We start from the raw sequence: 15,749 nt of genomic DNA on the forward strand, positions 1-15,749 counted from the left end.
CGACCCGGCTGCGTTAAGAGCCCTTTCCCCGGCCACACAGCGCAGACATTTGCCGAGGAAACGATCGAGGTGAGTTCCACGTCTGCCGACACCTAATCGCTTTGTGCATGGCCGTTGGCCCGGTCACCGCCTTATCGCTCCTTTATCGCTGCTGCCAGCGTGGCTCTTGTGGTTTCCGTGAACTTAACTCGTTTATTCGTTCACCCACAGTTACAGATATGCCACGCGTATTCTGTCGACACTTACCAGACAAACGTGCTCATCCACATGTTTATATTATTGTGCGTCGCTTGCCTACGTGAACACATCAAAGTGTGTGTGTGTATACACAGTTTTTGGAGGAGCGGTAGTGTAGCGGTTAGCGCTACGCTGCGCTACGAACCCGGCGACTCGAGTTCGATTCCCGCTCAGGGTCAACACCAGTAACGATTATCTGAACTGGTCCTGGGTCTCCCCTAGGTCGGCTCCGTCTCAAATGAGTAGCTGGTGCGATGTGTAAACGTCGCCGCCGGGAAGACAAAGGCGGTCGGGCGAGGTGTTGGCTACCCACCCCCTCGTGTGCCGTGTCGGCCTTTATAGGTGCTACTCGCTAACAGCACTTTCCCCAACAGTCTGTTACAGGCTACACGGAGGGGTCTTTGTCTTTGTCATATACAGTTGTGAAATCAATGAACGCTAAGCACGGTAACGATTTGCCTTTCAATTCCACACTGTGGCACGCAGCGGACAAACACACAAGCGCAGAAACATGGCCCAACCCAAACTGGACGGAATCATTAAAGACATCGTATTGGTGTTCAACGCCTACTCTTCCGAGTCTGGCGACGCGACCACGCTCAGCAAAGAGGAGCTTGGGGAATTAATGCGCTCTGAGCTTCCTGGATTCCTGGTACCGTATTCACACACGCACAGCTTGCCACCGCAATTGTCTCTGGGTTTAATCATAATTTCATTTTATATAGCGTAAGTTATGCAATTGCATCCCACAATGCTGCACATCAATTATCCAGTTCCGTACAAAAAAATTAAACTCCACTAATTAGCAAGCAAATAAAAAAAGAATACATAAATAACGAGAAAAAATGCATCGCAGAGAACATAATTGAAGGAAACAAGACTGCCGGAAACTACTTTACGGAGAGACGGCTGCGCAGATGGGCTCGGAATGAATGTGAGAGGAAGAAAAGTCACGCACAAAATAATTGGAGACATCTTTCAGAGGCACCCAATTGGAAAATAGCAGTGAGTTGAGGGCCGACCGAGATCAAACTTCTTAAGAGATGGACGAGTGCGGGTTTCTGTGCTTTCTGGAAGCTAATTTTGATCGTGAAAATAAAGACATCAACGTATAAAAGCAATATGACGCTACGACGAAGAGATTTTTAAGCAGTGCATATCCAAACTCCAGATGATCCAAAATATCGCTGCCAGACTCTTCAATGGCACCCGCAAATAAACCGACATCGCCCCAGCGTTCTGCTGACTCCACTGATTCCTAATCCAATCCTGGTTTAATTTCAGGATCACACTCATCACTGCTTTCCTCTCATTTCACTCGATGCGCTCTCCTCTTCAGCAACCAGAGCTTTCTGTAAAAGCTCCCAGTCAACCCTTGATCAAGTAAGAAGCCGCTGATTCTCTCTCTCTCTGCTGCCCACACAAGTCTGAATTTTCCTTCACCCAGCCACCTGTGATGTGGACTCCTCGCCCGGTTTAAAGTTCAAGACTTTCCGTTTTCTCAGCCGGTCACCACTCTTCTACAAAATAAATACACGCAGTCTCTGTGCAGTGTGCTGATGTGTGGTCGCATTTATCCGTTATGCAAATACACATTGCATAAGTATAGTACGCAAATTTCCTTAGGCGTGCTCGGAGCATGGGGAGACATGGCCAAGAGAGAGATAAAGGATTCAACAATCTGAATATCTGAATCCTGACCACCACGAGCTCAGACTGAGCCAGCCTGGACCCAAGGGCCAGTGCGTTTCAGCCTCTCTGCGCCGACGCACAGAGTCTTCGTGGGCTCTGGCTCAAGAGTCTAAACGGCTCCTTGACTCCGTGGACTTGCAGCCAATGTAGTGCTGCAGCCTCTCCACATGAGCATGAGCCGGAGGCGCGGGCGAGGCCCTCACGGGCGAGGCGCGGTGACGCATGAGCCGCCTCCTCAAGCCGCACCTGCCCAGGCAAGTCGCAGCGGGGAGTGAGGCTCACGTTACTTTCAGCACGTCTGTCCAGCGTATGGGTTTGTCCCGTACCATTCACGCAGCATCTCGTCAAATGGTATATTTATACAGCGAACGCCTTAGGGGCCGTCCATAAATGATGTCACGCACCTGGGGGGGGGGGGGGTCAGACATTTGTGACGATGTGTGACGATGGGGGTGCCCCCACCCCCATGTGACGTCACATCAAAATGCGCAACTTTAAATAAATATAGACAACACGTTCTACTTAATTAAATATACTTTTTTATCAATGTTTTCTCCTACAACATCAGAGTGCAGCGCCACATTAAATACGCACTACAATGACAATAGTTTAAAGCTATTTGAAGCATATTTTCTTTTTTTTGGGTGGGGCAGAGCTTTGTGACGTCATATTTGAGGGGGGGGGTCTGACTTTTTGTGACGCCGTGTGACGAAGGGGGAGGGGGGGTCAAAAATTGTCCAAAATCGCGTGACGTCATTTATGGACGGCCCCTTAGCTCGAGGCGCTTGACATCGCTTGCAAAACGGCGCCGCAGAATGGAATGATGGAGTCGCAAGGGGGCGTACTAGGATTGGGGAATGTGTGACAGCGATCGAGGGGTACGTGAGGGTCACGAAAGGGTAGGGGAGGGACGGGAATAAGTGAAGGGGCCAGGGGAGCGAAGAGGTGAGGCTTTAAGAGAGGTGGCGAGCTGTTAACTACCTTGCCTCGTATACAGGAGGCCGTGGGTTCAATCCCGACCCTGACGGCTGCTGGAAATTTGGAGTTCGCGTCTCTCTCTCCCGGCCAGCGCAGATGAAGATGACTCGGATGTGGGTGGTTTTGTGCCGCTCACTGAACTTGCAATCCAGAGGATTTGATTTCCCACCGGTGGGACAGATGAAACAATGGGCACGTTTCTCAACCCCCCCCTCCACCGCCCACCTCTGTCTGCACAGCAATAAAAAAATAATACACGACAGTCGATAGTCATAGGACGCAATGTGGTGGGGTAAAATGTGTGTACGCCCATCTCCCAATACACACACACGTGACGTGCGGTCAACGTGGAAGAGCACTTTGTTGTCACTAACCCCCGCGCACCTCCGAAGAGCACGGTTGGCTACGTACGGTGCGAAAGAAGTTCAACGCACGTACGGCGCATGTCAATGAGCCTCTCGTTTGCGCCCTGGCGGAGGCCCCTTCGGCCAGGCATTTGGTGCGAGCGAGCAATTGCAGGGCCGCACCTTTAACCTTGCGTGTGTAACGTCACGTGGATCGCCTGCAGGGTTGTTGTTGTTGTTGTTTGCTCAATTGGGGCTCCACCCAATCCAACGCAGCAACGCAAAGTGGAGAGGCACGGATAACGAAACACTCCAACGCGTTTGTCAATAACACTGTGGTCGTTAGTGGAAATACAGGGTGCTTCAAAAAAATGTTAACGCTTACACGGGACTATCGTTTATAATGGAAAATAGAACGGACTGTAACGTGATAACAAATGTGATGTTAACAGCTTCAAAAGGTCAAAGAGTCTCCACTTGTTCGCCATCATCGTCAACGCGTGCCTGGAATCTTCTCCAGGTGGTCTCCAGGTGCTCGGAGACAGAACAAGTTTTTTGCAAATTCTTAGAAGTATGAAAACATGTTTAAGCACCCTGTATATATACAGTACGGGGAATACGAATACGTTTGACACTTTCCGGCAATAAAACAGCAGGTGTTAAGATGTTGAGAAATGTGACGTCACATCAAAATGCGCAACTTTAAATAAATATAGACAACACGTTCTACTTAATTAAATAGACTTTTTAATAAATGTCTTCTCCTACAACAACAGAGTGCAGCGGCACATTAAATACGCACTACAATGACAATAGTTTAAAGCGATTTTAAGCATGTTTTTTGGGGGGGGGGGGGGCAGAGCTTTGTGACGTCATATTTGCGGAGGGGCCTGTCGTTTTGTGAAGCCGTGTAATGAGGAGGGGGGGGGGTCAAACATCGTCCAAAATCGCGTGACGTCATTTATGGACGGCCCCTTTGAAACCGATTGGCCTACACCAGGGACAGCAGCCTTCTTTATGGCCCAGTCTCACCAGGTGTCAGTAGACCAGAGAACGCCAAAATGTTAACGAAGCCCCCTCCCACGTATATATTCTCCACTACGACACCCACGCTTATCTTGTGTCATAGTATTATATCATGTTTGCGTCGACCTAGGGCCCGTATCTTCAAGATAGGCTCTTTGCCCATAACATCGTTCAGTTCACCAGCATTGATTTAGAGCAACCCTGACTGCCGAAGAGACACAGCATGTCGAAACCGGTCCCGGGTTTGCTCATATTGAACCAACGCCACTGGCAATTACGCACTCCCAGAAGGTGTCTGAAGCACATCATCTGCCGTATCTTTATATTGTTGTTTAGAATCAGCTCGAACCGGGGATGCTGGACCAGTTGATGCAGGACCTTGACACGGACGAGGACGGCCAAGTGAACTTCCAGGAGTTCATGTCCTTGTTGAGCATCATCACCATCCAGTGCGACGAGGAATACATGAAGCTCAAGCAGAAGAAGAAGGGGGGGCGATCCTGAGAATTCGCGTGCCCAAGAGCGCGACCCATGCCTCGTGTTCCCCCCCCCCCCGTGCCCCCCCCCACCTGTTCAGGCGCATGCTGTGTTCATGGTTACACAGGGGTTTGGGTTATGTTGTCATTTGTTGTTGCAATAATCATGTCTACTGCACGCACGACACGTGGTTGTTTTAATCTTATATTTGGTTAGTGATCTGCAAAAAGTTCGCACTCTACAGAAATTGGGCAATCCATACGGCTACGTGTTTCAATGTCGGGGTAATTAACAACTGGGCGGTGTTCGCCTTACATTTGGCATAATTGTTACGTTCAAGATATCCTCACGTGTGTTTCCTTCGGCGTCACGTACTCACACAGACGTCGTCACGATGACTGATGCGGTTCGACCACAGGCATTTGACGACCCTCGTGATTCAATGTACTCAGGGACTCCTCTACTTACGAACGAGGTCTGTTCGTAAGTCGATTTGTTCGCAAGTCCAACTTTGCTCCTGTCGATTCAAAACACGTTGGACAGGATGTACACTAAACGCGGGGAATGGTCTAAAAAGTTGTGTAATCTCCTGTAGACGTAGATGCCACTGGTTCTTCATGTTCTGCCGATTTAGGTGCCACCACCGCCATCTATTGGGCGGCGGTTGAACTTACGGCTCTCGTTATCTCTGAAAGTTCGTAAGTCGAATGTTCGTAAGCAGAGGAGTCCCTGTATTGTCGTGTTTGCACTGATTACATCGCTTAACAACATCTCTGCTGTCTTGCCTTGTCATCATTCAAACGCATGAAGTTCAGCCGGGAGATCCAGCTGTGGCGAAGGCGGAAATGGAGTGATAATTTTCCTTGGTAACTCATCGACGACCAGACGAGAATCCACTTTCTCTCATGACTCAACTGCTTGGACGTGCGCGAAATTCCGCATAACCGTTGTGGCTGTGGCAGTGCGCCCACAACTTCCCACCGTGAAGCGGCTGACGACACCGTTGACGCACGGGGCATTCATCAGTCAGGAGTCAGGGGGTAGAGAAATATGGGCGCCAGGAGATGTTAACTACCTCGCCTGGTATACAGGAGGTCGTGGGTTTAATACGTGGGCTTTCGCGACCAATATCCATAATGGAGGGGTTTTTTTTCGGTTAGATCGCGTAAATTTAAATGTGTCGTTAAACCCGCCACCACCGACACAGCTAATTGGTAAGGTTTGTCACGTGAACAAAACGTGCCAATTCGTTGCTAGTGCAGCACACCGGTGTGTTGGAGAGTAAACCCACAACATTGTGTGCTGTACGAGTAAGGAATTGGCATATTACGTTTACGTGACAAACCTTACTAATTGGCTGTGTTGGGTGGTGGCGGGTTTAACGACACATTTATATTTACGTGATCTAACACTAATAACCTCTATTATAGGAGGTCGTGAGTTCGATCCCGACCCTGGAGTTTGCGTTTCTCTCTCTCCCCGTGGTGGCGTGGATTCTTCTCCAGGCCCTCCGGTTTCCCCCCCCTCCACATTGAGAAACCAACGTGCGTTTTAGAGAATCTGATAAGCCACTTGGTCCAGCTATCATTTGCGACAGGCAGGTCGCTGCCAAAAACGAGAGCCACGTCGCAGCGGAGTGGGCCTCTCCTCGTAAATTTAAAAGTACAACTTAGTATGTGTAATATAGTTTAACTTGAACAAATATGCCTACGGGTTAAACCCTACTGAGTAATACGCTTAGGTTTTTTCGGTGAAGTCACGTAGGATAAAAAATAAAATAATAAAATAATAAAAATAATAGAAATAATAACAGAAATAAAATAATAAATCACGACGTTTCGGAGGCAACACAAGTCTCCGTCATCAGGTGGGACCGTGTGTTGTTCGCGGACTTGTGTTGCCTCCGAAACGTCGTGATTTATTATTTTATTTCTATTATTAGTTCTATTTATTTTATTATTTATTTGCTATTTGTTAAATTCTTTCCTACGTGACTTTACCGAAAAAACCTAAGGGTATGAATCCTTGCAGTCACGAAAGCTTCAAATCTAGAACCTACTGAGTAAGTCTGCTGACTTATACAACGTGCCTTAATGAACGCGGGCAATGCGGGCTCTGTCTGGCTAGCGAGGTGCGGGGTTATTGGCGGCCACGAAGGCTGATAACCCACACAGACTTTGAACTCGACTCGATGCGCCTTGTGGGCGCAGGGCAGCTGTGAGTTGCCGTGCGAGCACCCAATATCACCTTTGCACTGGCACCTTTGAACTCGACGTTTGACATTCGCCCCGGCTGAATGTTGGCAGTTAATACATTAATGACTGGAGAATTGTAATTGGTATTTACCAATTACAATTCTCCGCGTAGCCATTAGTGAGCAATTTGGCACGAGACGCCACAAGTGCAAAGTCCATGCTGTACACAAATCCTCAGCATAGAATGCTCCCAAATCTGAAACACATTTTACATTTCACAAAATGTTCGCCGATCGAGAAGGGGTTCGCGTCATGTGATGGATCTTTTGCTTTCCTTTGCAGACTTATACGCCTGCGACTGTGTATTCACAAACACAAGGAATGTTGAGTGTAGAAAACAGTAGGACGAAACAGCAGATGGGGGACCTGGGGTGAACAGGGGATTCCGGTTTGTAGTAAAGGTCTTTGGCTGGAGCCACGCATGTGTTGGTAGTCTTGGGCACAAAGGTTGGACACTGGAGCCACAAGAGAAACACTTGAAGACGGTGAATGAGAGCAGTTAAAAACGGGGCTCCTATAGTCGGACAACAAGTGTCGCTAGCAGGATCGCATGTCCCAGTATAGTCTGTGGGTCTCTGTGTGGTGAATCTATGGGTGTCTGTGTGGTGAGTCTGTGGGTATCTGTGTGGTGAGTCTGTGGGTCTCTGTGTGGTGAGTCTATGGGTCTCTGTGTGGTGAGTCTATGGGTCTCTGTGTGGTGAGTCTGTGGGTCTCTGTGTGGTGAGTCTGTGGGTCTCTGTGTGGTGAGTCTATGGGTCTCTGTGTGGTGAGTCTATGGGTCTCTGTGTGGTGAGTCTATGGGTCTCTGTGTGGTGAGTCTATGGGTCTCTGTGTGGTGAGTCTGTGGGTCTCTGTGTGGTGAGTCTATGGGTCTCTGTGTGGTGAGTCTATGGGTCTCTGTGTGGTGAGTCTATGGGTCTCTGTGTGGTGAGTCTGTGGGTCTCTGTGTGGTGAGTCTATGGGTCTCTGTGTGGTGAGTCTATGGGTCTCTGTGTGGTGAGTCTATGGGTCTTTGTGTGATGAGTCTATGGGTCTCTGTGTGGTGAGTCTATGGGTCTCTGTGTGGTGAGTCTATGGATCTCTGTGTGGTGAGTCTATGGGTCTTTGTGTGATGAGTCTATGGGTCTCTGTGTGGTGAGTTTGTGGGCCTCTGTGTGGTGAGTCTATGGATCTTTGTGTGGTGAGTCTATGGGTCTCTGTGTGGTGAGTCTATGGGTCGCTGCCTGTCCCCCGCGCGGCAGCTGCGCGCATCTGGCGGAGGTAGAAAGAAAGGCGCTGGCGGTGACGTGCCCTGCTGTCAACAAAAGGCCCTTTCGGTCACGGTGACATCTCGATTCGCGAAAGTTGACTCGGGCGACGTGCACGCGAGTTCACTGCTAAAACTTTTTTTTTGTTACAAGCTCCTGAGGACACACACAGGCAGGCATGCACAACCAAATTTCACTTTCGTTATCAGCAGTTCCGGATTGTCCCAGCAGCACAAGTAGCTACACGTGTAGGAGCTACGGGCCCCGCACTTTCAAAGGCACCGCCCGAAATGCTTTCAAGCTATCAGATCTGGTTCAGTGATTCTGCACTTGCCCTATTACTATAGTACTATACCGCGTTCAACTCTTATGAACGACTGGGTGTTTACGATTAGTGATTTGTGGTATTATATGGCTGTATAGCAAATGCAAACATACAATTACTTTACTATGCGAGTTAAAAATGTATGTGTTTTAATATTTCAGTTTTTTCAAATTTAGGGCCCCTTTATAACATCATGCTACAGGCCCCGCACTAGCTTAATCAGGAACTGTTTCTAAGGGATGGGGGGGGGGTGCTGTGGGGGCGGGAGAGGGGAGACGGCAAACTCCCTGCCCCCCCAGCCACGGGGAAGACTTCCCAGCAGAGGGCAGCAGCAGCAACAACCCACAACCCAGAGCAGCGGGTGGGAGTCGTGGCGCAATCGGCGAGTTGGGAGAGCGTGGCTCGCCCCCCCCGTGCGTTACAGGGGTGGAATAAAAGTGGCCGATTTGAGTCAACGCACGCGCCCCATAGTGCTCCATTGCACGAGCGAGACAGAGAGAGAGACAGAGAGAGAGAGCCGCCTCTGCTGCTGCTGCCGCTACTCACCGTGAGTCACCTCGAGTCACACCTCGACGTGCGCGCCACCCCCACCACCCCCACCCACGGGCACGCGCACGTGCCGGACTGCACGGGGGACGCCCGCGTCGCGTTGTGCCGCGGGGGGCGCCTCCCCCCCCCCACTCCTGACGTGCGTCTCGTGTCACGGCGTCGATTTTCATTCATCCACCCCCGGTCGTTACCCCCCCCACGCCCGCGCTCCGCATCTACATCACCATCACCACCTTCATCACCACCTTCATCACCACCCAGCAGCAGCAGCGTTGGGAGTGCGGGGCGCAGCGGGGCAGCCGTACAAAACAGAAGCGCCAATCGGTTCTGCCCATTCACTACCCCCGGCACTCACCCTCCACTCACCCTCCACTCACCTCACCCTCCACCCAACCTCCACTCACCTCACCCTCGACTCGACTCACCTCACCCTCGACTCACCCTCCACCCAACCTCCACTCACCTCACCCTCGACTCGACTCACCCTAAACTCACCCTCCACCAACTCTCCCTCACCTCACCCTCCACCCAACCTTCCATTCAGCATACACAGCGTGCTGCTGCTACTGCTGAGACTACCCAAGTGACCACCGGTAAGGGCACGTGTGTGGCTCACAGGCGCTGTTGTTGTAGAGTGTCGCTGTTGTAGTTTACTGCTGTTGTAGTTTCCTGGATTCACAAACGTAACTCTCGCTGCTGCTGCTGGGGGCTGGCGTTCCGTCAGTCGAATCGTGTGGGATGTGTCTCGTACGGGAATTCACACTCCCTCGTGCTGATGAACCCAGACTCTGCGGAGTGTTTGAGTGCGGTTCGGGTACAGTGTTGGACTCGCGTTTAACACGAGGCGTGCGTTGATCTGTTCCCCCCCCACACACACATGGAACGTTTTAAATTCAGAGGTCATTGTAGTTCCGCTCCATCATCATCATCACCGCCACTACCGAGAAGAACCCGAGGGCATTAGAATGAGTGCCCCATTGTGTCAAATCCAGATTTGGTACCTCGACTAAGGGACTGCCTTCCTCCAGAGAAACGTCGAATGTCCACCACTGAAGCCTATCTCCAGCTGTGAACCCATCTGGGCTGTCAGTTCCCACCGATGTAGGAGGAGCTGCTGCGAGAGACAGCGCCCTGGGCAAGGGGCTGGCGGGGTTCGGGCTCCGGAATCAGTCACTTCGGGACGCTCCGCTGCTGCTCGTGGCCGCGGTCGTCTTTGGCTTGACCCACCTGGACGTCAAAGTGTAGCTGTCGATCAACATCGGCAAGAAGGAGTGGATTGCAATCTCGGCCGTGTCCCCTTTCTTTGGCTGTCGCTCCCGTCATTATTCGCCCAAGACCTCCGGCTATCGTCAATTCTAGATGTGTCGCCCCCCCCCCCTCCTGCCTAATGCCCGCGGGCTCCTCTGATTTCATTTGAAACATTCCTGAACGTTCACCATCGCCAGCTCAAAGTAGCGCCTCTTTGCCAGTTATTATTGCCCAGGGGCAGCCGCGACAACGAGCCAAAAGCCACCGTAGGCTCCAACTTCAAGCGGTGGCAGGATAGACCCCCCCACCACCTCCCCTAGCTGTGACAACTTATACGTGACTCAATCTTGATCTAGTGTCGGAAGCGGTGACTCGCCATGAACCCACAGGGGGCTATCAGCCCCTTCATCACTTATTCTGCACGGTATCCGTACCGCAGCCTGTGCCACCACGTGCTGCTGCTGTTGTCTGTGTGGCTCTTCCTCGACGCGGCCGCAAGGCCCGAGAAGAGTCGCGTGGTGACCCCAGCCACGGACTCCCGGGGAGGGAACAAACGCCTGTGTGTGTGTAGGGGCTGTGTGTGTAGGCTGTGTGTGTGTAGGAGCTGTGTGTGTGTAGGGCTGTGTGTGTGTAGGGGCTGTGTGTGTAGACTGTGTGTGTGGGGCTGTGTGTGTAGGAGCTGTGTGTGTGTAGGGCTGTGTGTGTAGGACTGTGTGTAGGGCTGTGTGTGTATGTGAGGTTTTGTGTGTGGGGCTGTGTGTGTGTGGGGCTGTGTGTGTGTGTGGGGTTGTGTGTGTGTAGGGGCTGTGTGTGTGTGTCTGGCTGTGTGTGTGTGGCTGTGTGTGTAGGGGCTGTGGCTGTGTGTAGGCTGTGTGTGTGTGGGGCTGTGTGTAGAGCTGTGTGTGTGACGTTTTGTGTGTGTGTGAGGCTGTGTGTATGTGGGACTGTGTGTATGTGAGGCTTTGTGTGTGTGTGGGGCTGTGTGTCTGGCTGTGCGTGTAGGGGCTGTGTGTGTATGGGGCTGTGTGTATGGGGCTGTGTGTGTATGGGGCTGTGTGTGGCTGTGTGTGTGTGGCTGTGTGTATGGGGCTGTGACTGCGTGTGGCTGACCGTGGCTGCTGTGCCTGTTGAGTGTAGCGGCCTTGCCGCACAGGAATGTTGCGCTCTGGGTACAAAGGGCCCCTTCTGTCTGGGTATTGGCGCTGGCGAGCGGGAAGGCTGCGCGCGTGGGCTGCGTGGGGTGCGTGGGGGGGCGCGTGGGGTGCGTGGGGCGCGTGGGGGGGGGGGCGCGTGGGGTGCGTGGGGGGGCGCGTGGGGCGCGTGGGGTGCGTGGTGGGGTGCGTGGGGAGCGTGGGAGGGGCGTGGGGGGCGTGCGCGCCCTGGTCACTGGCGCAACCGCCAGAACTCGCAAACCCGCAGAAGCGGTACCTGAGGCCCGACCAGCCCGGGGAGTCTCGTGGGGGGGGGGGCTTTCACACTGTGCCAGCAGCAACTGCGTAGCAGTGAGCGGGGGGTGGGGGTGAGATCAGCCGCGCATGGAGCCGTGAAGAAGAACACGTGGCGCGGGAAGAACACGTGGCGCGTTCCGGGGTTCAGCGGACGAGGGCGGTGCGTGGGCGCGGCGCGCTGCGGAACTGAGTCGGTCAAGCACGGAGGCATCAAATGACGGCCGCGTGAAGCGGGTTCGTCACGCCGGACTCAATTCAGGTTGCCCCGGGCGCGCGCTTGTCCCCAGATGCGGAGTTGCGGAACGGGGATTGAGAGACTTGAGTGAGATTCGATCGATTCCACGCACCGCCCCGTGCTGGATCCAGCGCTCCGAACAAACCGCAACAGCTCAATTCCCACCACGCTCGGCCTCCTGCGGGAAGTCGCTGCCCTGACTCAGCGTCACCTCGTCTCGTGCGTGACCCCGCCGCAGTTCAGGGACTCCGCAGCAAGCAGTGGACCCGCGTGTGCGCGCTCGCAGGCTGCATCTGCACGGCAGCTCGCTCGCTCCCTTCTTTCTCTTCAGGGAGCGGTGGTGCTCGTGTTAGCAGCTTTAATGGAATGGGGGCGGAGGGGGCACTCTCATGTTCGTCTGCCATCACTCAAAAAAAAATCTTTTTCAATAAATTAGTTTTCTAGATTGAAAACTCACTTCTTTAGAACTGATGTGTGTGTGTGTTTAGTTTATTGTCCTTGCCCCGCGCCATTCGATGAGCACGGTTGGCTACGTACGGCGCGACAGAAGTTCACAACACCGTACATGCACCCCCACCCGTTTCACTCGACACAAGCAGCGTGCTGCCTTCTCCAAGCGGCTCACTCCAATTTTGAGCGATTGGCCTCGAGCCAGGAAGTTGTCCGGGATTCAGGTGGCAACCCTGGAGGCAAGGCTCGCTGCTGTGTGTGGGTGGGGTGTGGTGTGTGTGTGGGTGGTGTGTGGGTGGTGTGTGCGTGGTGTGGGGGTGGTGTGTGGGTGGGGTTTAGGTGGTGTGTGGGTGGTGTGTGTGTGGTGTGTAGGTGGGGTGTAGGTGGCGTGCAGCATGGTCGAGTGAAGCCGAGCTTGCCTGTCAGCTGTTTGGTGACACAGACACCTTGACAGCATGGGTTGTGCGTTGCAGAATTGACCGACGTGCACATTTTCTTTTCCAAAACCAAGTTTCCTGTTACTTGAGTCGAGTATTTTTAGTTGTAAAATGCAACAAGTGGACGACATTTGTGTGATGGAGTGGAGGAGAATATTTCGACGAATCTTGTGGAGTGGATGGTGTGTGTGTGTACCGTGTGTGTGTACCGTGTGTGTGTATGTAGTGTGTGTGTATGTAGTGTGTGTGTATGTAGTGTGTGTGTTGTAGTGTGTGTGTATGTAGTGTGTGTGTGTAGTGTGTGTGTGTACCGTGTGTGTGTGTTTGTACCGTGTGTGTGTGTGTATGTAGTGTGTGTGTGTAGTGTATGTAGTGTGTGTGTAAGTACCGTGTGTGTGTGTATGTAGTGTGTGTGTAAGTACCGTGTGTGTGTGTATGTAGTGTGTGTATGTAGTGTGTGTGTGTGTATGTAGTGTGTGTGTAAGTACCGTGTGTGTGTGTATGTAGTGTGTGTGTGTGTGTATGTAGTGTGTGTATGTAGTGTGTGTGTATGTAGTGTGTGTGTGTATGTAGTGTGTGTGTATGTAGTGTGTGTGTATGTAGTGTGTGTGTATGTGGTGTGTGTGTAAGTACCGTGTGTGTGTGTAGTGTGTGTGTGTGTATGTAGTGTGTGTGTGTATGTAGTGTGTGTATGTAGTGTGTGTATGTAGAGTGTGTGTATGTACCGTGTGTGTGTATGTAGTGTGTGTGTAAGTACCGTGTGTGTGTGTAGTGTGTGTGTATGTAGTGTGTGTGTATGTAGTGTGTGTGTATGTAGTGTGTGTGTATGTAGTGTGTAGAGTGTGTGTATGTAGAGTGTGTATGTAGTGTGTGTGTATGTACCGTGTGTGTGTGTATGTAGTGTGTGTGTATGTACCGTGTGTGTGTATGTAGTGTGTGTATGTAGTGTGTGTGTATGTAGTGTGTGTGTATGTGGTGTGTGTGTGTATGTAGTGTGTGTGTATGTAGAGTGTGTGTATGTAGTGTGTGTGTATGTAGAGTGTGTGTATGTAGTGTGTGTATGTAGTGTGTGTTGAACTTATTTCGCCACCGCACGTAGCCAACCGTGGCTAATCGGAGCCGCGGCTCGAGTCGGAGTTGACTCCGAGCTTCGAGTCACCCCACCGCCGTGAACGACCTTGTCCGTGGTTGGGTTCAAAATAGAACACCCGAGTGTCCGGTGGCCCCGGGATGGATTTTCGTGAGCACAAAGCGGACGCCTCGCTCCAAACAAACAAACATCACCCGAGGAGGCAATGTCCCCGGGCTGAGCGAGAACTCTTCCCTCGACGCACGATTTAGAAGACGCAAAACAAATCGCCTTTGCGGCAAAGCGCTCTTCCTCCGGTACCCAGATTTGAAGCTTTCGTGACTGCAAGGATTCATACTCTTTGTTTTTGTCGGTAAAGTCACGTAGGTAAAAAAATCAAATAAAAGACACACTTAAGCGGTTGTGCTTTCGCTACGTTGTCCCCACCTGAAGAAGGACGCTTGTGTTGCGCCCGAAACGTCGTGATTTAATTTAGTTGTTTTTATTTATTTGATTTTTTACCTACGTGACTTTACCGAAACAACCAAATACTAGGACTGGTTCCTATTTTATCGACCCCCTCCCCCCGGGGAGGGACCAATGGGCTGAGTCAACCCCCTGCCAGTATTTGAACTCCTTCCGCTTGGGCTGAGCCACCCACACCTGCTCGACGTGTACGAGCTGCTCTTGTGTGACCAGCAGTGTGATTGGCTGGCATGTGTGTTGAACTTCTTTCGCACCGTACGCGGCTCCACCGCGCTAATCGGAGGCGATTGTTGGCGCTGCCAACCGTGAGGAGTGGTGGGGCAGGGGTTGGCGCACGGCGCTATGAACCCGGCGACCCGAGTTCGATTCCCGCTCACGGCCAATACCGGTGACGGTGATTTGAAGCGGTCCTGGAGCCTCTCCGATGACGACTCAGCTTCAAATGAGTCCCTGGTGCGGTGTAAAATGCATGATTCTAACAATCAAAATGTTGGAGTGAAACTAAAATTTGAATTACTTCGCCCACAGCGAAATTTCGATTTCCTGAACTCGGAGGTAGTCGAGTGCCTGACTCAGTAGAAACTGCACAGACGTGAACATCAGTTGCGCGTTCCGAGTGGAAGTCACGTACGACGCTTTGAACGCAAGAGTCCCTTCGAGCGGACGGCGTTGAGGAGGTCCCACCCGTGGTGGAACCGCGGAGCAGAGCGAGAGATTTCCCCCGCATTTTGTGGAGTGCAGGAGGAGCCATCGGCATTTGCCAGAACTTTTTTGTTTGCTCTACCAGGGCGACCCGGGGGACTGACCGTGGTGTTAGGACGGACAATCGCGAACCGTTCTGGGTGTGCGCAGAGCAGGCGGAGTCCGGGTTTTGACGGTGGCCACATTTCACCCCCCCACCACACCACACCACCCTGAGCGATGGCATCTGTCATCAACAGTCGGCTCATAGGTTAACCCCAGAGTCTTTGTAACCTGCTGGTGGTCGTCGTCGTCACAATGACCCCCCCACATCCGGGATCTCGTGGTGCCGCCCCATGGCTCTGCATACCAGTGAAATACAATGGCATGCCAACTCCTGCTGATACTCAAACAAACACAGACAAATGATCCTCATTTTTTCCAGGGGTGTTACTTAAACTCCGCGACTGGGGTACCTATCAATCCGAAATCAGTGCTACTCCACGATGTCGAAACGCAGCGAGGACGATTGCGCTGAAACCCTGAACGCTCATACGCACCGTGG

General features: G+C 52.1%; 2 protein-coding genes across 3 annotated transcripts in view; both read left to right on the forward strand.

Moving 5' to 3' along the window:
- The first annotated feature begins 49 nt into the window (after positions 1-49).
- LOC144946013 (protein S100-A1-like) lies at positions 50-5,472 on the forward strand. Its single transcript, XM_078874749.1, has 3 exons — positions 50-69; positions 724-889; positions 4,614-5,472. The coding sequence occupies exons 2-3, from the start codon at positions 749-751 to the stop codon at positions 4,779-4,781; spliced, it is 309 nt and encodes a 102-aa protein (XP_078730875.1). The 5' UTR covers positions 50-69; positions 724-748; the 3' UTR covers positions 4,782-5,472.
- A 3,463-nt stretch (positions 5,473-8,935) lies between these two features.
- LOC144945828 (monocarboxylate transporter 2-like) overlaps positions 8,936-15,749 on the forward strand; it is a 35,171-nt gene continuing 28,357 nt past the window's right edge. Inside the window, exon 1 of one of the 2 annotated variants that reach the window (XM_078874378.1) lies at positions 8,936-9,128. The gene's annotated coding sequence lies outside the window, so the exon portion shown is untranslated. Of the gene's footprint in view, positions 9,129-9,373; positions 9,724-15,749 lie in introns of those variants that run through there. The other variant, XM_078874379.1, reaches the window with a different exon arrangement.

Source organism: Lampetra fluviatilis, chromosome 39, assembly GCF_964198595.1.
Source record: "Lampetra fluviatilis chromosome 39, kcLamFluv1.1, whole genome shotgun sequence".
NCBI lineage: Eukaryota > Metazoa > Chordata > Hyperoartia > Petromyzontiformes > Petromyzontidae > Lampetra > Lampetra fluviatilis.

Coding starts and splice junctions, on each gene's coding strand:
- LOC144946013 (XM_078874749.1), top strand. CDS start 749: ATGGCCCAACCCAAACTGGACGGAATCATTAAAGACATCGTATTGGTG. Junction 890..4,613: donor CTGAGCTTCCTGGATTCCTG/GTACCGTATTCA, acceptor ATTGTTGTTTAG/AATCAGCTCGAACCGGGGAT.